Source organism: Magnolia sinica, chromosome 2 (assembly GCF_029962835.1).
Source record: "Magnolia sinica isolate HGM2019 chromosome 2, MsV1, whole genome shotgun sequence".
Lineage (NCBI taxonomy): Eukaryota > Viridiplantae > Streptophyta > Magnoliopsida > Magnoliales > Magnoliaceae > Magnolia > Magnolia sinica.
In genome coordinates, this window is record NC_080574.1 from 135,231,962 (window position 1) to 135,253,830 (window position 21,869).

General features: G+C 42.1%; 1 protein-coding gene across 1 annotated transcript; it reads left to right on the top strand.

Moving 5' to 3' along the window:
* The first annotated feature begins 9,477 nt into the window (after nt 1–9,477).
* Nucleotides 9,478–21,234, top strand: LOC131237777 (transmembrane ascorbate ferrireductase 2). Its single transcript, XM_058235755.1, has 4 exons — nt 9,478–9,689; nt 15,978–16,026; nt 19,677–19,876; nt 20,831–21,234. The coding sequence occupies exons 1-4, from the start codon at nt 9,546–9,548 to the stop codon at nt 21,131–21,133; spliced, it is 696 nt and encodes a 231-aa protein (XP_058091738.1). The 5' UTR covers nt 9,478–9,545; the 3' UTR covers nt 21,134–21,234.
* The last annotated feature ends 635 nt before the right edge of the window (nt 21,235–21,869 follow it).

A 21,869-nucleotide genomic window follows, 5' to 3' on the forward strand; every position in this document is an offset into this window, starting at 1 on the left:
TTCCTAGACCTTGAAGATCTAGAAAGAAGGAAACCTAAAATTGGGGTGGAATCCTCAACACCTAAGGGCCGATCCTGAAACCTCAATATCTTAAATAAAGAGGAAGAAAAAATATGAATTTCTATTCATTCAATAATAACGAATAATTGGGTTTCTCACAATATATACATAAACTATAGAAAAAGTAAAAGTGCACTAAAGCCCTTGAAAACAAGAAAAATAACAAAAAAGATGAAAAAATAAAGAAACTGCAATAAAGCTCCTGAAACAAGAAAAAAGAACAAAAACGTGTAAAACTAAAGCACCCGTGTGGTAGGGTGTGAAATTCGACCCACGGATCTATGGTTAGGTGTAGTCATGCCGCTCTTGCACTCGTAGTGCGTTAGAAAATGGGTCCGATGGACCCAACGTCCATCCACATCAACTCCTTTGCTTCGGTACTTTGTCGGTGACGCCTCTTCCTCTGGCACACTCTAAAGGGTGCACTATTGATGCCCGCATCAAACATGATCATTTCAACATCGCCTGAGGTCTCATATGCCAAAGATGATGGAGAATGCATCAAATTGCATATAAGTGCCCGTCATCTAGTGATTGGCTCCTAAGTGTGTGGCGCTTAAGGGTTTGCGCCTGGCGTAGGGGGTGAGGTTAAGGAGAGAAACTAATTTCATATTATAACGCTAATTGTCCTTGAACAATGGTTGAGGAAGCGGTGCTCGCACCTGGCACAGATGCTAAAATGGGTTTGCGCCTGGGCACGGTGCTCTATCCCTTCAGAAGTCCAGTGCCTGGCAGTTAGGCTTCCCTTTGGAAGTTTGCGCCTGGCATGGAGCCTTTCCAGTGGGAATGTGAGTGACTATAGTCGGGAGCCTCGACTGGGATATGAACACCAGTGTCTAAAGTCCCAAGAGGTAGAAGAAGTCGAATTGTCGAAGAGTGTTCTCGTAAATGGTGTGCTAAGGGGTATTTTTAATCCAAGGGGGTCTTGATTTCCCTCAAAAGTTTGTTACATAGTTGTGTACATGTGTTAGCCTCCTGTTCCTATTGGATGAGGGGAGCTGCATTTTGTGGAATCCCCAAAACCAATCACGCTGGCACGCTTAGCCATTAGCGCCTGAACGTTAGCAAATGAGTGTAGAGAGCTTTGCGCTTAGCGTAGAGGGATTGCTAAAGGACCCTCTTGAGGGTGATTTTGGGTGTAGAGAGCTCTGCACTTGGCGTAGAGGGCTTGCTGAAGGATCATCCTACAGGATATGTTCAGAGGGTGATTTTAGGTGTAAAGCATTTGGAGCTGATTTGGGTAGGTCTAGGGCTCCATTTGATGCGTTTGAGCTCGTTTTGATGAGTGATGAGCTCCATGTCAACAATACATTAATATATAATCTACCTTTTTCTTCCATCAATCCATCTAATTATGAGAAAGGATTGCTGGTCTCCAGATCCCATCATAGGTTGACAGGGCTCTAGCTTTTAGAAAAATGATAAAATGCACTTTGAAAGTAGAAGTACCTTTTCTCATAGTGTTGATTCCATATGGTTTTATCACAATAGTTAAGGGACAGAGTGCAAGGTCCAGATTGGTTCTCTTTTAAAATTTTGGCACCAAAATGGCCGAAACATTGATACTTTCCACTGTAATAAGAAAATTGAAATGATGACCTGAACGAAATTGAAAACTATGGCCTGTATATTTAGAAATCTAATCAATTATGTAAATGTAGAAAACTAATGTTACAAAAAGTCCAAAAGCGATATCTGGTATTGGCAACTTCAGCCTCCCCCCCCACCCCACGTGCCCGCGCATGTGTCTGTGTTTGTTTTTGTTTATTGTTTATTGTTTTTTTTTGTTTTTTCCCGTCTCTCTTATGAAAAGCGAAACCTTTTGCGATCATTCCTTGCATTTGTTAATATCTACGTTTGATGCTGTTGAAGGCAATCTGGGAAGGCACCTCAATAACCGTCATCCTGGATATGATCGGCAGCAGGGTGATCCTGCTACTCAGGCCATGCAAGCAGTGCAGATCCCACAGCCTATATCTGCAACACCTAACAAGCCTCAACCTCAAGTAAAGTCAGTCTCGGTGGATTTGGACCATCTAAACTGGCTGCTGCTGAAGTGGGTCATTGGTAGTTCTCTTCCCCTCTCCACCTTTGAGGATGAGGGTCTACTAAATTGCTTCAGGATCCTCAATTCCTCAGTTAAGTTCTGGGCTAGAGAAAGGTTCCAAACCTCCATCCTCGAGGTCTTTAGAAGCATGCGGGAGGATGTGAAGGCATCTCTGGGACAGATGACTTCTGGGATCTCCATCACCCTTGATTTCTGGACTTCCTATGAGCAAGTCTGCTATATGAGTGTTACAGGCCATTGGATCGATGAGAACTGGACCCTGCATAAGGTTCTTCTTGACATCTCTCACATACCCTGCTCCCATGGGGGTGTGGAGATTTATCATACCTTGTTAAAGGTCCGGAAGATTTATAACATTGATAAAGATATCCTCTCCTGTACCCATGATAACAGTCAGGGTGCTATCCATGCCTGCCACCTGCTAAAGGAAAATTTGGATGCTCGGGATGATCGGAAGTTCCACTTCTACTATATCCCTTGTGCTGCTCGCACACTGAGCCTAATCATAGGGGATGGCTTGAAAATGGTAAAGTCGGTAATTTCCAAGATCCGGGAATTTGTGCATGAGATGAATGCATCGTTGGAGATTGCACAGGAATTCAGGCAAATTGCTGCGGGTTATAAAGAAGGCTCTTGGAAGATCCCATCTGACATGTCGACACGTTGGAGTGGTGAATACTCTATACTTGATTTTGCTCGTAAGGTACTGCTTGCTTATGCACGAGTGATCTCCTTTTGGCTTTTATATTACTTTCACACAGAATTATAGGGTCCTGCTCATCAACAGATGTATTGTCTGTGGCAGGATTCTGTACATGTGGGGCCCATGGTTTGTTTATCCAAACCATTGATCTGATGGGAACCACCGTGGATGGGAGAACCGGAATGGAAGATCCAGTCCCTTTGATATAATGGCCTATAGTTAAGAGAAAAATATAGAAATAGTTTACATAAAATCCCATATATATGGGGGATGGGATGTTCCAACTGAGAATATTTCCAGGACATCCCCAATGCACGATGGGCCCATAAGATCAATGGTCTGGATCAACAAAGCGCTGACACCTCATGTACAAATCCCGCCCAGTAGCAAACTCGATGTTTGTGGATGATTAGGATTGATTCTGTACAATTTCTCTGATAATGATCTCCGAAAACAATCTTTTGAATGCAGGCCTACACTGCCATAGAAGTTGTTATCAGAAAGCATGACACTCTGGCGACTAAGAACATGCTTCTGAGCCCTCATGAGAAGAACGCAATGAATGCGATGCACTCATTTCTCGAACCTTTCTATAAAACCACGAACAATCTCTGTATAAGCAAATCACCCACGATTGGCCTGGTCCTCTTCTTCATGGACCACATCATTGAAACCATTGGTGCCTGCAAGGACAGTCGCAACAGCCCCGAATGGCTCAAGAACATAGCAGAGGACATGGCCAAGAAAGCTCGGAGTTACAGCAGCCATGTCCATAACCTCTGCACATACATGGCTGCGGTCCTTGACCCCAGGATCAAGGGGGAGCTCCTTCCAGAGAATCTCAATACAGAGAGCAATCTAGAGGAAGCCCGCAACCATTTCATGAGGATTTATTCGTATGCAACCATGGCAAATGGCTGTAGTAGTGTCCATGCCAGTGAAGAAGCAAGCGGCGTCTCTTTTGCCGAGGAGATTGCAAGGAAGCGGCGTCGGGTGGGGATGGGCACTGCAACCGACGAGTTAACCCAGTATCTGTCAGAGCCTCCAGCACCTTTAACCATGGATGTTTTGGACTGGTGGAAAGCGAATGGCGCACGGTACCCAAGGCTTTCATCTATGGCTCGGGATTACTTGGCTGTCCAGGCGACTTCGGTGGGGCCCAACGAGCTGTTTTCCAGCAAAGGTGACGATGTTGAAAAGCAGCGGATTTGTCTGCCTGGGAGTGACGTGCAGCCCATCTTGTGCATCCGATCATGGAGTAGGAGTGGGTATAAGTTCAAGTTCCGGTCAGATGAGATTGACTACGAGAAGTTGATTGAATCCACTGCTGCCGTGGCTGTGCCTGAGAAGTTCTAGCATGGATTTTGACAGCAAACCAAAGTAGCATTTCACAGTACTCCCAGATCGGCTTTTGGTTGAATGTGAGCGCTGGGCGGCTTTGTTTCCAACTTGCAGCTCTGGCACACATCTGATACCATTTAGTAAATGGTATCAACCCTATAATTCATAAGATTGGAAACAAATGTATCAACTGGTCCTAACCGACCAACTGACAGAATATCTCATGGATGGGCCAACAGGAAAAAAATTGCAGCAATTAACTGTCTAAACTTCATTTCTGCACTGTTGTTAACTTCCAACAGGGGCATTTTGGACTGTGGCCCATCCATTAGTGGGTCTGCAAATTTGACAGCCTGGATCCATTCATCAAGGTGCACCACTCAAGGGTCGTTTGGTTGATAACCATTTACTAATGGTACTACTAGATTCGAACTGGATTCCAAACCTCTGGCTTACCGTGTTTTTTAAGGCCAGCATGAAAGATAAACCCAAATGAAGCGGCTGTTATTTTTCCGCTTTGGCATTTCAAGTTCTACTTGAAACGAACAAAACAGTATTGAAAGTTCCACCCATGGCATTCCTGAGCTACTTTCCAATGTATACTAGATGAAAATGAGAATGGCATGGAAGTGCATGTAAACACCTGTAACGCAGAACGTTGGCCAGCAATTCAAGAATGGGCCAGAGTTGTTGTATTCTGTCATTTTGATTGTGAAGTTAGCGTATTATTCTCATTGAAAGATAGGAAAATTGACTCTTTTTAGCTAGGAGATTTTGTTTCTTCTTTGTTTCCTTTTCTGTTGTTTCAGAAGCACAGATGATTATGGTCGCACAGATCTAGAATTTTAAAAAAAGGTAAATGACATACGAGAATGTTGATTATTCATGCGCTTGGAGGTCAGATTTCATATCTTACTTATTGTTTATTTTTTCAGTGTGTTCCTGACTTCTTGTTATCTTTTGATCAAGGGAAGATTGGGACCTCATTGGTATCAGAAGTTGCTACAGAGGCTTCAAGCAGAGAACTGACCAGCTCATGATTTAAGCTTAACTGCGACTGTTTGCAGACTCATTTAGAAAATCAAATTAGTGGGTGGGAATCCTGATATGCATTTTTTTTTTTTCAAAATGTTTCTGTAAATCGCTAGGCATCTGTAGATGTGTGCTTGGATTCCTGCCCACTGCCCTTGGTCCATGGACAGTGGAAGATCTCTTGGCATGCACTGCACATAATCCTTTTCCTTTTCAGACTTGTTTAAATTCATTAACAGTCACTTTAATTCTACTGGTGTATGCCTGTATCAATCTTGCCAATCTCTTATCATTGGAGAGATGATCCGGTTCTCTTGTTTGCACTGGGACGTTCCCTACAACTCTCCATGAGCTACCTGAGGATGGCCGGGATATGGTAGGACAGGATATCTGAGGTCTAGCCCATGAGCTATTGGACTTGTGTATACACACCTAAGGTTGCAAATGGGCTGGGTCGAGGGGGGACCCAGAGCTGACCAATTTAAAAATCGGTTCTGATTTTCAGCCACAGGGTCAACCCATTTATGTACTATGGGTTTTTCACCTAGCTGCTGCTTGTTGGCTAACTGGGCTTAGGCGAACCAAGCTCAATTATCATGCTTGTGTAAGGCTGTGTGTATCTGCCCTGCACTACTGATAGATAAACATGATTAAGTCCAACGTGCAACTATTCTGAATTGACTGAGTCTGGTTGGATCCGATCCGGTTTGATACCATGTGTCATTCCTGACTCGGTCAGGTTCCGGCTCGACTAGAGACCAGATGAGTCGGTCAAAGACACCGAGTCTTGAAATTGGGCCTGATCAAGGTCCAATAAACAAATGTCCTGATTATAATATAAAGCTGATATAGCGTGGCCCACTCATTGAGCTTTTAGGATTCTGTCTCAGTTGCCGCCTAATGTATACTCGGGCCAAATCAATAACTAGTTTCAGCCCAATGGGGTCCAGAGCAGTTGGGCTCAGCCCACCTAGTGTATGTTGCAACCAGAAAGGATTCATATCTACTGTACTGAAGTTTACTGAGCCCTCATGCGTGTACAAGATAGTCATGTTACACGCCACCCTATGCGCCCATGTGGTATAAGGGTATGCGATCTAAGCCGTCCATCACGCGTATCCTGGAAAATAGGTCAGTGTTGCCACAAGGTGCTTCACAATGTAGAAATTGCAGAACGGCTTAGAAAAACTTACCAAAAGTTTTTTTTATTTTTTTTCCATCCGTCCATTTCCCTTTTTAAATTGTGGGCTAGCTGTTGATGTGATCAGCATATTTTTTGTGATCAAGCATTAAACAGTGTGACCCACCTGATGGACGGATTGGATCTTGTTGTCCGTGTGTCATCCTAGCACACGTGGTGGTGCGTAGATGAGATGCCTTGTACACGCGTGGTGGCTTACCAGATCACCTTGGCGTGGGCAGAGCACAGGGCCAATCTGCCATGCCTCTGCCTGTAAGCAAAGAAGAGGGGTTGTTTGATACTCTGCAATGTGTGAAGCTTGATAGGCAGGAACGCAGAAGTACACGTGGCATACATTTATCCCAATTAAACCGACTAATTTGAGCAACCCACTATAACTTACTCAAAATCCCAAAATCAGATTGACGGAGCTATCCCAACCTCTAATTCCTGGACACTAGCGTTTGCTGAAATAGGGCCGTTGGATATTTTTCATTTCAACCGTCCAATAAATGTTTACGGATACAATAGTTAGATAATCAACAAGGGTCCTTTTTTTCGACACATCTTAACTTGGACACACCCAGTTCCCCTAATTCAATTTGAATTATTTCTATCACACGTGTACAATTCTCTCAGTGCCTGCGTATCATCCATCCGTCCATCACCGTCGAACCGGAATAATCTACGATACCTGTTACAGGAAGCGCGTGCAACAGCCGAGCACCCTGTGACCTACGGTTGTGTGTGTGACATCCACACCGTCAATCAGTTTTAAGGAACCTCATTTTCACCGTTCATAACAAAAATCAGCTGGATCCAACACTCAGGTGGACCACACCAAGGGAACAATTTAAACTATCGTTTAAAACATTAAATTCACTCATTGTGGTCCACCTGAGTTTTGATAGGATGATTTTTTGATCTATTTCATTCTGGTGGTGCTTATCTGATGAACATTTAACACGTTGTGGACCCACGATGGTTTCTACGTTGGGTCCCCATCCCTACTGTTTCCTGTGGTTTTGAGGACTTGAGTATTGGATGATCCTTATTTTTGTGGTGAGGTCCTAAAATAAGGTGGAGCAACGAATGGATGGAGTGGATTTTATACCTACATTACGGTGGGCCATGAAGATCGGGTGTTGCACAATCTTCCGACCCCAGGTCCCAGCTGTTGTAGAGAATTTAGTTCTATCATCCTCTGCGAGATACACCTGATGAATGGTCCGGATCTATTACATGGGTAATTTATAAGCACGTGTGAAGAGATGCACCTCCTTCTCTTACTCGCGCGACTCTCGTTTCAATCGTCAAGAGTTGATTTCTCCCCTCTCTCCGTTGGACTTCCTCCCTCCTGCGTTTCGTCCAGAGAATGCTTATTCCATATTTGGCCCATCTTCAAGCGCCCAAATCATAAGTACCACACATGCAATCTAGAAACACGTGTGATAGATCCAAGACGTTCATCAGACGAAACTTTTGATTGCACGTCTTCTATTGATTAATTAAGTGATAAACGCATACAATTTGATCTACAACGTTGGTTATCAAAATTTACGGTCGGTTCAATTATCCCTCCGCAGACTACAACTAACGAGTGGGCCCACTGTGTTTTTCTGTCTAAGAAACATTTCCCAGTAGGGCCACCCTAAGGATTCCACAAACCATCAACCAAACTGGCAGGACTTGGATTTCCTGCAAGTGTTGTAGGGAGCCCATGCAAAGAAAGTTCCCTGGGGTCCACCATGATGTCTGTGTGACATCCATTCCATCCATCAGTTGACCAACATCATTTTATGACGTAGGAGAAAATTTAAGGAAGATTTAAAACTCAAATGGGCTACACCACATGAAACAATGGGGATGGAGATTGCCACCATTGAAACCTTCCATGGGCCCACCGTCGTGTTAAAATTCCATCCCAACCGTTCATAAAGTGATTTCAAACATCATGAATGGAATAAACAAATACCATTCTGATCCAAACTTTCATGGGCCCCAGGAAGGTTCCAATGGCAGGCGTCCCCATCCACACTGTTTCCTGCGTGTGGACTACGTGGGATTTGGATCTGTCTTATATTTGTATTCACGTAATCAAATAATCTTTATCAACTATTGGACGGAGTGGATTTGACAATTACATTACGGTGGACCCCACAGAGCCTTTTGTTGCAGGGTTCTGACGTACGCCTCTTCGGACGCGGATTGCGTCCTAACCCCTCTTCTAACCACGAACTGGCAGATCTGTGTGTGGGCCACCTTGATGTAACTGTTTATCCAAACCGTCCATCCCTTTTTCTCATGTCATGTTAATATCTAAGACCAAAAATGAGGCAGATCCAACGGTAAGTGAGCCACACCGCAGACGATTCTTGCATTTAATGCAATCCAATATCACTATTTGGTGTGGTCCATTTGATCCTTGGATCATCCTAATATTTCGAATCATACGTTAAAATGACCTGATAAAATGGATGAACGGAGTGGATAAACAGATACATCACGGTAACCCTTACACAGACATTGCGTCCTACCCGGCTGGATGGTAATCCGTCCGGGCAGGGCTCTGTGGGGCCCACTGTGATGTAAGTGTTTTATCCGCGCTGTTCATCGCTTTTATCAGATTATTTTAAGGTATCCTTTTGCAAATTGAGCAGGTCCACAACTCCAGGGGACCACACCAAAGTAAGCTGCAGTGATAATGACAACCACCGTTGAAACCTTTCCAATGGCCACCATGATGTTTTTTTTTTCATACCATCCAACCTATTAATAAGGACATGTAGACGTGGATGAAGTGAAAAAACAAATATAAGCTTGATCCGAAACTTCTCCAGCTCCCAAGAAGTTTTTAATGGTGGATGTTCAATACCTATTTTGTGGTCCACATGAGCCATATAACTTCCTAATTTTTTCCATTACATATTTAAATGATCTGATAAAAAATATTTACGGAGTGGATAAAATATTTACATCACGGTGGGCCCCACAGATCCCTGTCTATGGTGCGTCTGTATTTGGCGCTTGAAAAATGCGACGTCTGGAATTAGCGTTTTGGTTTTCTACTCAAGAAACTTCCCCCCTCTGCTGCTTCAGCAAAGAGAAAAGAAGAAATCTCTCTCTCACTCTCTCTCTCTCTCTCTCTGAGAAATCGGGCAATGGCAGCGCCCGTCGTCCGATTCCCGATCGTGATGGTGGTGAGGGCCATGGGAGCCCTCATCACCACACTTGTTCTGGTGTGGGCCCTACACTTCCGAGGAGGAATGTCTCTCATCTCCGAAAACAAGGATCTCATCTTCAACGTATCTCTCTCTCTCTCTCTCTCTAATCCATTTCTGTTCTTTCTGTAATTCTCTTTAACTTGTAAACTCCACTTATCCGATCTTTCGTATTTCGATTTACTGTCGCCCGTTGGATTCTATCCGTTCAGAGGTAGATGATATTTTTATTCACTTTATGGAAATTTTAGAAAAACAATATCACAGCTTATGTTCCGACTCGAATTCTAGAACGTTGTCTGAAAATCTTCAGAACATGTTATTAACTTATAAGCATTATCAGAACTTTGCGTGAAAATAGTGACCCACACCGTTGATCTGATGGGACCCACAGTGGGTGGCCATCCCCAGAGGACGATCCTAGCACTTTGATGGCCGTCTCCCCAAATGGACGGTCAAGAGAAAAAAAGACAGAAATAGCTCATATTGGATGGTTACGGAGGCTGAATATTCTATTCGTGAGGATCTTTATATGCAGGAGGTTTTTGGAGTGTGCGCATCCTGGCCCATTTTATGAACGGTCTGGATTGCTGGACCATCAGCCCCACTTGTAAAGATCGATAGTTCATCCATCCTCACCTTGACCCTAATCGAATGGGATACGTAAGATTACTGCATGAACTGTCCTGTTGAAGCATTGCTAGAGTTTCTTCAATGCCTGGCTGCCTTATAAGATAGGTTGTCAATATGGAAAGGCGCATTTGCAGTTTTTTACTAGAGGCAAAACACCAAACCTTGCAGCCATTTGAGCTTGTTGTGTTACAATCCCAATGGTTTTGAGAGCCAAGCTTGACGTGTTCTATCAATCCTTAGGCTTTTGGTGTATTGGTTAGGTTCTTAACAATTGGTATCAGAGAAGGTATGCCAAAATGGTTACGTAACAGCTAGCACAATCCATACTCTTGACTAATCAAGCTCCAAAAGGACTGAAAAAATATAATCGGAAAACTGTCAGGTCTCGAAGATTTTTCTTTTTCAAGAGCTAAGGCTGCTTCTTTGATTTCTTCCATTGAATTTTTCGATTCCAGAAAACCTGCATCCTTTGTAGAGAGAGAGAGAGAGAGAGAGAGAGAGAGAGGAAAACTCCAAAGAATATGGCCAAGGACAATTAAAACCCTCCTTGGACAATAGGGAGGAAAAAAAGTTTACAATCTCTTCCGTAATTCCTTTTTTGTCTGAAATATTCCTATTATCCACGACAATATAAGAAATAGAGTTTAATGTGGAAACCGAAAAGTGCAAAATAAGGCTGTCTTTAAAGCGTTATTTGCCCCTGCTGAAGTGAATTCAATAAACACGAAGGCCCACCAAATAGAACTCAATTACCGTGAAAAATCTTGACCACTGGTCTATTTCTTGAGTTCTTCAAGCTAAGGTTTAAGCCTTGTTACGTTGCTGGAACACTAGAATATATGAGTGGAGAGGGGTTGGTTGTCTTTGCAGGAGTGAGTTGAGATGGTTTGGAAACCCATCCAGTCCTCCTTTTGTATATGATGGCTAGGGGTTATGGTCCAAAGACTTAAATTCCATTAAGCCATTTCTGGCCGTTATTTTCTGACTATTGTGTATGGACCATTAAGGCTCATCTTGTTGTTGTGAGACAATTAAGTTTGGGCTAGCCATGTACTAATGGTATTCCGAGAGATTTCTCTCTCGGTCCTTTAGTCTCTCTGTTAACTAGCCACCTACCATAGCCACTTAGTCTCGCACATGTCTCGCTCTGGTTCGCTTAAAGTGCAAAGTGCGCCCGCAAGGTTCATAGTCCACGGACAAGATAGGTAAATATTATAATACTTCACATCCTTCATATAAACCACAGGTTTTCTCTTCTCTTTTCCATGTGAGACTATTCCCAAAAACCCACAAAAAAGTATTTTTTCAAAACAACGTTTATATATTATATATTATTTTATTATTAAAATATATTTTATTGGCACTGGCTACGCCGTGAAAGAATTAAGTGTTTTTATCCCGTTCTTTTAACTAGATTGCCTTGGAGTGTCGATCCCCCTTTATCTCTTCTTCCTTTACTCTCGAATTATAGTCTGAAATATACATATCTCTCAATCAAAGATCTTCATCCATCAATTGCTGTGTTTCCTCCTTGATGTCCAAATTCTTCAAAGCATTGAGAATATTGTCCATCTCCTTTTCCCTAGGGCCAAAAACTCACTATGCCACAATTTTAGTTTAGATTTGAGCATCAATAATTTTTTAAATAACACAAAGGCTGGTCTGCCCGTAGCATCAAAAGAAACCCACCAATCTTGGACCATTGAATGAAAGTTTTCTATTTCTAACTAGGCCATTTCGAATCTAAACGGTCCAGGGCTCCAATTGATTTCATCAACCTCCAATAATATCGGACAAATGATCTGAGACTGGTTTAGGCAGCCCCTTTTGGCAGGTAAAAGGAAAATTTTCAATCCAGTCCAAGGAAACTAAAAATCTGTTTAGGAGAGCTAAAGTTGGAGGATTCCTACCATTCGACCAAGAATATTTGATCTCACTTATGGGCAGGTCTATCAACTCATGATCAGAAACCTACTTAGAAAAATAATGCATGCTGGTCATAACTCGCGCCCTCAAAGATTTTTCATACATGTATCAAGTAACATTGAAATCTCTCCCAATACACTAGGGGGAGGGAAGATCTCTCTCGAGTTAATGAGAGTTCCTTCCAAAAGTCACTTCTAAGGGAAGAACGAGTTGACCCATAGACCCCTATGAATAACCATTTGAAACCAGAAGAAATATCCTTAAAAATCACATTAACATCATATTCTCCTACCTAACTTTCTTCCTTTTTCCAAAAACCCAAATCCCACATAACAAGGACTCCCCTAGCTGAACTCAAGGAGTCCAAAGAGACCCACTCCGCTCCTTTCTCATCCCAAATCGATGTAATAATGGAATTGTTCACCTGATTCAATTTTGTTTCCTGTAAAACGATGATCGCTTAGTAATGCAGGGGCATTTTCACACCGAGCTCGAGTGGGGTGGCTTGTGGGATGCAGGGGCACACTCGGGGCAGGTAGCCTGTGTGAGGCGGTGGCTTGTGTGAGGCAAGCCCCACCCGTGTGAGGCGGAACCCATGTGATTCGGGGCCCACGAGGGGGGTTTGGCCAAGATCCTAACCCATGAGATGTGGGGCCTAGGCTATGTGATAAAGGGATTGATTCGCCATGCTCTATCAGTTCAAACTTTTAGAGCAAGTGGCTAGTTATCTTGCATCATTTAGCCTTAGATTTCAAACAACTTCTCTTCATAGCTGCCCTCTTCTGAGGGCAGCCCAATTCCCTGACACTCCAAGAAAGAATCTTCATAATTGAACTAGAGGAGACCCCCTTCCCTTTCTTTCCACCCTCGAAATGGAATGGACTATCCCTGCTGATGTCACTCCCAAACTTATCAACTCCCTCTTCCCTCTTGACACCCTAGGGGCATTCCTGAAGGCAGAATCAGACTGGATTCGAAGCCCTTTTTCCACCAGCAAACGAAATAAATCATAATAATCATCACCCCTATTCCCAAACACAACTCCCAATAATCTGCCTATTTGACAAACAACATCTTTAACCCATCTCTTCTTTTTAATGGTTTTAATCAATAAATCCAATTGCTCTTGAGACAGAACAAGAGGAATGTGAAGCTCCTGGCTGATATTCTGATCTAATAGATGATGGGAAGCCTTGAGTGGAGATACCATTAAGGCCTCCACCAAAAGTTCCCCATCAAATTTGAGCACTAGGCCCCTTTCCTTGTTCGGTCCAAAATGCAAGAAATCCATATTCACCAACTCAGAAGAAAAGGGAATCATCGCAAGGGAATTTACAGAAGAGGGAAAAGAAACCCCACAAATGGAGTTAGAGTCAAGATGGCACACCAGAGAACTTACTTGAGAAGACAACCTGGGGTCCACTGTTGAGGAGAGAGGGATCTATAGATCGTTTGAGAGTAAAGACTTCTTTGCTCCGAGAACAAGAGGGAAGAAGATCTATCGGGAACCCTAGATGATTTGCTGTGCTGAAGCTCTGAGGGGTTGATTCTCCACGGGTGTGATCCAACAATCACATACTTGAGAAGTTAACCTCAAAAGTTCGAAGCGATTCTTCTTGCCTCAAATGATAAGGGGCATATATATGTTCCTTTCTCTTCTCAATCATCATCGTCTGTTGCTCTTCTCGAATTTTAGGACTCTCTGAACTTCCCAGTCCTTCCCAAAGCGTCTCCTTATTGCTAGTCTCCTTTTCCAACGATTCCTTTTCTACATCAATAATTAGAGTTTCACACTCAAGTTGAAGGTTTGGCCATTTTGGGCACATGTTTCTTCACTGAGAGCAAAAAAGAATTCACTTCCCTCCAGGGGAAAAATATCTCTGACGACTCTTTGGAGTAATTCACACTCATCCGGACATATAACGGTAGTGTTGAGAGCTGGTTGCGACACTTGGACAACTGTAAAGGAAACTTTGTCCTTTTCGACCATATCGAGATGGAATCGAACATCTCACGAATTTTCTACACTTTCCTGATTATTGTCACTATCCATCCCATCTCTTGTTAGAAAGCAAGGTTTGAACTCTTCATCTCGAGTGATTTCTTCGAGATGATCTTCACGAGATGAATAATTGACGATATTTTGATGGGTATTGTCGAGATCTTTTCTCACCAATCGAGAGGCATCTGGAGCATCGACCGGTCTCAAAACGGGATCGGATGAAGAGATCTCCTCTGTACGTTGGGCTTGAATCGGGATCGTTTGTAGGTCCACACGATCCTGGGAGGAGGCAAGATTTCCGCATGTATCAACCCATCTAGATGATTTCTGACACCCTCGCAAACCAGAGGACAAATATTCGGGTCGAGTAGCGAGAGATAGGCTGATATTTTCTATGCACGAGACCTGGTATGTGTTTGTGTCTCCTCCACGTTTCCTTTCACATGAGTTTGTGGGCCACATGTTTTCGGCAATTCTTCTAGTGGATTGTGGGAGCACTTAATTTGAGTTCGTCCTCCCTTTCGAGAGGAGGATTAGCAGAGCCTCCTTCGCTTGAGCCTCCCATCTTCGGATCTTGACCATTTTCAATTGGGCTCTCTTCCTTTTGCACTAAAATCTGCACCAAATCCTCCCCAACCTTGAGAGAAGTAACTTCAGGGATCTTCTTCGACCTCCTTACCCGGATGCAGAGCCTCACCTAGTGTAGCTCCTCTCATCTCTCCGTCGCCTGCTCCACCGTAATCGTCTCCCCAATGCAAGAACCTAAGGAATGAAAGAAATCAGCATACCATAATTCCATAGGAATTCCAGAGAAGCGAAACCACAAATCAGACTCACCGAAATGGGACCAATCTTTCCATTGACAAATGGATTTCATTGGTCCCTCCTGATGTAGTAATCCAATAAAAATGATATTATCTAAATTAACTGACGAGTGAAGAGATCCCCAAACAGTTGATTCATCAAGAAAATAGAGTACAATATTTCTGTGACCAATATTGCAATAATACTGGAAGTCTGGAACCAATATTCCAAATTGTTGATGGAAAAACCAGGTACGTGATAACAGATAGTTTTGTTATGGGCATCGAATACAACAAGGATTGAGTAGTTTAGGTACGGCTGATCCCCTAAACCCTGAATTGCCAGGATGCTGATATGTCAAGGATTGGTTGGCAAATTGCAAGTAAAACTGTATCAAAACAGTTTAAAGTTGGGTTATAGCTAAATTGGTACAATTCACTCGAAATTCCAACTATTAAGTATATACTGCAAAAATTAGGTAACTCTAAAAGTTCAAGTAATGTGAAGGGGGATCCCTTATCCTCGTCCAAACATCCGAGTGGGATGTATTCCAATTTTTCAGGATTTGAGCATCATAGGAGTACCATAAATATGAGTGGATTTGTTAAAAAAGAAGTTTAGGAGTTCACTTTGTACAATTTGTAATACATGTCTAGTTTGAAATGTGGAACACCCCATAAAACGTAGGTTTAAGCTGTGGTGTAGGGTTTTCAATTTGGAGCAAGTTCCTGTGAAATCCTTCGAGAAACTAATGCATTTGACAATATTGAGGAATGGTCTTGTTTTGTACACCACACTGAAATTAGTTAATTGCAGCATTAGGTTTAGCCAATTGATGTGGCCTATTTCTGGGAAAAGAAAAGGGAAAAAAGCCATTGGTTTATCTTACACACTTGATATTACAATCTGCATGATGACTATATGCCGAATTGAATAATTTGATGGGAATGAATTGGTTTTAAAGGAAAACATTTTAGGTGATTTAATTGTTGTTTTGTCCTTTGTAGGTCCATCCCGTACTTATGGTGATTGGGCTCATACTTTTGAATGGTGAAGGTATTCATTCTACTTCCTTGTACTTTGTAAAGAAATTCCTATTTCAGATTTGACATCACAGTGTCAAATGGGAAGTTCTCGACAAAAACAGAAAACAAGCAGACTGACATCGCTGCACAAAGTTGTAATTGCCAGTGTTGTAAACTTGAAGGCTGGATGGCTCTATTCTGTCATGTTGCTACTGCTAAGAATATTTCAGAATGAACTAGGAATGATATTATCAAATCTCCATATTTCCATACTCCCAAAACATATCTGTATTTGCAGGAAAAAAAGTACCACTAGTTACGGCTGATTCAAGGCTTCAGCTGCTCTGTCTTCTGTTTTCTATCTGTGTCCATCTTTCATCCGCTTCGTCATTGTAGCACAAAATACAAGAACTTGAAGAAGATCCCCCTTGAAGCAATAACTTCTTCAGCTTCTATTCCATATTGCTGAAGCTTTTATTTTTGTGAAAAAGTATTGTATTAGGAATCTAAAGTAAGAAGTCATGAGTAGAATGCTGTGTTGAAGAACCAGGAAGCCTCACATAAAAAGGAACATCAATTGAAATGTACTCTGTGTATGCGCGCTCTCACTGATGAACCATTGTAAGCACTCGTTTGATGGAGCAATTAACCGTGGCAAATGAATCTTGTATTCATGAAATCCTTCCTATTGTATGAGTAGTATGCATAAACTTGTAAATCCGAAGTTACTGGTGTTCATTGCTGTTGTGGGTTTCTTCCATGTGAGACGGTGTTATGTGCTCACTTGGGTTTCTAGCTAAACAAATGTACTCCTTTGATATTTGTTTTGTTTGAGATTGCCGATAAAATTTTCTTTTGTTTGAAATGGATAATAGCTCATACAGAGTTGATTATGACCAATGCTCCTTTGACTTTCTTGTTTATTTCATAAGAAGAAAAAGAAAATAGTACAAATAATTTGTGAGCACAGCTCATTGATCAAGCACCAGAAGTGATTATTTCTAAATAGATTATGACACAACCTGTAGAGGAAGGAGAATCCTGAAGGGCAGAAAAAACTGGAGATTCCCATTCCAATCCAAAATGCAACATATCTATTTAGAAAACTATGAATGTTCAAGAATATTTCTTATTTGTTTTGCTTCAGCAATGGTGGCATCCAACAAACACCAGTGACTATTTAAATCATTGACAAATGTGGCCATTATTGGGTATGCGCATGATGATGATGATGAAATTTCTTGAGGGAGATGGTGTATAATTACTAGGGATATGCACAAGTAGGATGAATTCCACTTAGAATATTAAATACAGGAGTTTCAGAGTCTAGTTAGGTAAATAGAACTCAGGCAGGCCGAGAAAACATTCTTACCAAAAAAATGGCCTGTTAAACCATCATATACATGTTTAAAACCAGAAAACAATAGATATTTGGGATCCTCCCATTTTTCTAGAAAATTTTAATATTTTTTCACATTTTTTTCTTTTAAAAAATTGACTGTTACAGGGTTGTTGCAATATCCTCCCACTACTTGTATTTGTTTTTTGTTTTTGTTTGTTTGTTTGTTTTTTGCATCAGATTACTTGAAATCATTTGGTCTTCCACTTTTATCACTCCATTACCGTCAGAACTCTCACTATCACCACCACTCATTACGGGGCTGTAATGGTCGTTATGGCCCATATCATAATGGCCATAAGGCTGGCTGTTATGGCCCATATCATGATGGCCATAAGGCTGGCTGTTATGGCCATTACCATTATTGTGAATACCTTGATCCCAACTAATTGGGGTTGACTACATGAATCCTATTCTGCCATTCCACTTTATCAGGGGTAATGCAGGGGCATTTTCACACTGGGCTCGAGTGGGGTCGCCTGTGGGATGCAGGGGCACACGAGGGAGGTCTCAAGCTTAAGCTGTCAGAGTGTGGTGTATCAATGTATATCAAGGGACTTTATCACTTCAACAGGCCCATGTGATTTGGGGCCCACGAAGGGGGTTCGGCCGAGCTCATAACCCATGAGATGTGGGGCCTAGGCTATGAGATAAAGGGATTAATTCGCCAAGCGCTAACATCAGAGCGGGAGTCTCGTGTTCGAGACTCCTCACCGGGGTGATTAATGCATGGGCTCGAGGTGGGTGGCCCATGCGATTTGGGGCCCACGAGGTCTCGTGTTCGAGACTCCTTACGGGTTTAATGCGCATTTCACACCGAGTTCGAGTGGGTAAACTCAGGGTGGGAGACCCATGTGATTTGGGGCCCACGAAGGGGGTTCGGTTGAGGTCCTAACCCATGAGATGTGGGGCCTGGGCTATGAGATAAATGGATTAATTCGCCATACTCTAACAGTTCGAGCTTTTAGAGCAAGTGGTTAATTGTCCTACATTAAGGGGCCCTATCCTCTGTTAAACCATAGGTCTTGCCCATTTCTCATTGCACCAAGGTGCCAGTGCAGCATTGCTTGCAATGATTGCCCTCGCACGAGCTTGAAACGTTGTGTTAGGATTCATGAGCTTGAAACCCTTTTCTCTTTTGTTTTTCTTTTGGCTTTGGCCTAATAAAGTTTGATTCATCTTTCAAAAAAAAAAAAAAGAGTCGGGATTCATGAAAAGGATATGAGAAAAGTTTTACACTGGCCACCCACCTGACACAACCCTTTATTCAAGCTTGGGATTGGCAATGAGAACTGCTATGATACAGAAGAATGAGCTTGAGAAGCTAAAGATTTCTTTCTTTCTTTCTTTCTTTCTTTCTTCTTCTTCTTCTTGGTTTTTATTTATTTATTTATTTAAAAGTTTGAGAAAGCTAAAACTGTTGGCCATCATAGTCTCCTTAACAGAGCTTTTCCTATGGATAAATGACAATGACTATCTGATTCCCACCAAATTTCCTTCTATGCAGTCTTACCCATGCTTTGGCAGCTCCAATGGTGTCAGCATATTCCAAGAATACCTTTCCAACACATTAATGACTAAAATGAATAACTATATAAAAATAAAGGTCTCATCAGTTGACCTGGATGCTTCGGCCTGGACCGTTCAACCAGTTCTTTCCAACAATGGGTTTTTGGTCACCTGACCTACTTTGGTGGGTGGATGCAGTCCAACTGCCCAGTGCGGTTGGGGTTCAAGATACTGCAGCTAACAAACACAATGGAAATGTACCAATCTACCAATCATTTGACTAAATTAACTTAAATTCATTCGGCATCTTTACAACTAGAATGATTTTCATGCACATGTACTTTACTTCCCAAGTTTTCACTTTCACAAACTGTTCTTTGTTTCTACCAAATACTCTCTCAATTTTAAATATCACTCATAGAAAAGATACATCCTCATTGAAAATTTAGTCTTGGACTTGGTTCATCCCTGTTTAACGATCCTTAATCAATCTAAGAATGTGTATGATGGCATTAATTTGTATAAATGGTTGGTCTGCATGACATTTAGTGTTTAGCAGTAGTACTAATTCACATGCCTGCAAACTTTTGGTTGGACCTTAAAAAGTTAGGATGCTTGTAATTTTCAACTAACAAGGGTCCTAAGCACATGAAATGGGGCATATGATCGTTCAATCTACTTCAAGAAGTTGATCTCTAAACTACTTTTGAGTTATTTGAACTACTGTAATTTCTTGCTTCTTGCACTCAATTCTCTATATCTGGTGACTGCAGGCATGTTAGCATACAAGACGGTATCTGGAACCAAAAGTTACAGGAAGTCGGTGCATCTCATAGTGCAACTCCTAGCCTTCTGTTTGAGTGTGATCGGTGTATGGGCAGCTATTAAGTTCCACAATGACAAGGGCATCGACAATTTCTATAGCCTGCATTCGTGGTTGGGTCTAGCCTGTCTAGTCCTATTTGGCATCCAGGTGTGTTCCAAACTCCATTTATTCCCTTAGGTCGCGTTTAAATTCACCATCACCATGACCATTGTCAAACAACCACTTTCTCTAAAAGCTCGAGCCTTTAGAGGATGGCATATCAATGGATATCAAGGGACTAAAAAACTCCCCCTCATGTGTGGGTGGAACTCCACATGGGAACATATTGGGCAAGGGTGGAGGGACACTCACAATTCACACCATAAATGGTCCCCTGTGGGAGAATATATTAGGGAGGCATATTTGCTGCTCCCGGCATTTGAACACAAGACCTTCCGCTCTATTAACATGTCAAAGAACCATTTTCTCTAAAAGCTCAAGCCTTTAGAGGATGGCATATCAATGTATATCAAGCGACTAACAACCATCATCATCATCTGAGCACTGTTTGGGAGATGCCTAGAAATGAGTATTAGAGATCAAGTTCTATAATACATAGTTACTGTTAACTAAGATGAGATGAACTCATTTTTAGGCGTCCACCAAACAGGGCCTTAAGCCTTATCCCAACTAGTTGGAGTCGGCTACATGAATGCTGTTCCACCATTCTGTTCTATTGAAATGTCAGATTGTCAGGATTCATGAGAAAAAGATGTGGCTGAAGCTTGACACCGGCTACCAACCTCCTTTAGCTAGGCTTGGGACTGGTAATGAGAGCGCAAAACTCCTGGCGGAGATGACCAAATTGCAATTACTGCTCTTTGTATTCATATTGAGGGGCCAGTCTCCAGAAAAGAATCTAACTGCAATTCAACGGCCTTGTTATCGATACTGGGAAGTAATTACAATTTGGTCATTTCCTCTCCTTTCAAGTAACTATTACAATCCAATCCAACAGTGCATCCAAACACAGCCCTGAATGCCTTTTTTTTTTTTTCCTTGGGGATCGTCCATTTATGCAATTTATGTGATTTAATCACGCATTTTAATTTGCTGTTATAGTGGGGCCTTGGATTTGCAACCTTTTGGTATCCCGGGGGTTCAAGAAATATCAGAGCTGCCTTGCTACCATGGCACGTGTTTTTCGGCATTTACATATACGCCCTCGCTGTTGCTACCGCCACTACTGGTATCTTAGAGAAGGCAACTTTTCTTCAAACCAATAACATAATATCGCGGTACTCAACTGAGGCTTTATTAGTTAATTCGCTAGGAATCTGCATTGTAGTTTTGGGTGGTTTGGTTATACTTGCACTTGTCACTCCTACAACAGCCAAAGTTGATGCATACAGAGCCACAGAATAGGAAAGTATTCGAATTGTTCTGACGATTGATTGGAATTTAAGTTGTGTTATTTGTAATGGAATGTCTATGTATCAGAATAAATGATTCACGTTACCTTTTCATTTGATGCAATTACAAGCATAGTTCTAAAACTTGCTGACTAGACTCGAAACTTATTCCTGAATGTGACTCGGTCCCATCATCCCTCCCTCCCCCACGTGGAGGTGGGCCCACTTTCCATGCGATCCGATTTCTTCTTATCCCTTGAAAATTGCGGCCTTTCGTATGGAAATTCCTTGCATTCCGCGATCTGTCCTCACGTATTTCAAAACCAATGGATAATATAACATCCTGGGAAAAGGTTAGAGTGGGAAATATAATTCTTTAAATAATCATGCACGCCTATGTGAGCCGACCCTATCATCTTTCAGGCCCTATCATGGATGGGCCATAGCCCAAAATTCAGGCCCTGTTCGACCATCTTAACCATTTGAATGGAGGACTTTTGAGGAAGGAAAATTGATGGTCATAAGGAGAAAGTTTCTTCCACGGTCTGTCCCTTTTTAATTTCCTGATCCTTTGGTTTAAGGGCTAAGATTTTCTTATCAGTGTGATCCCTTTTGCAGTGGGAAGCGGATTATGGACTGAGTAAACTCCCACCGTGATTTATTTATTTTATCGACTCTGTCCATTCATTTTATCAGATAATTATATGGCTCGTTTCCAAAAACGAAGCATATAAAAAAATAAAGTGGAC

What these genes read in the sequence shown, in the direction of transcription:
- LOC131237777 (XM_058235755.1), top strand. Translation starts at nt 9,546, where the DNA reads ATGGCAGCGCCCGTCGTCCGATTCCCGATCGTGATGGTGGTGAGGGCC. An exon ending in ACAAGGATCTCATCTTCAAC is followed by an intron (nt 9,690 to 15,977) that starts GTATCTCTCTCT and finishes TGTCCTTTGTAG; the next exon opens with GTCCATCCCGTACTTATGGT. An exon ending in CATACTTTTGAATGGTGAAG is followed by an intron (nt 16,027 to 19,676) that starts GTATTCATTCTA and finishes TGGTGACTGCAG; the next exon opens with GCATGTTAGCATACAAGACG.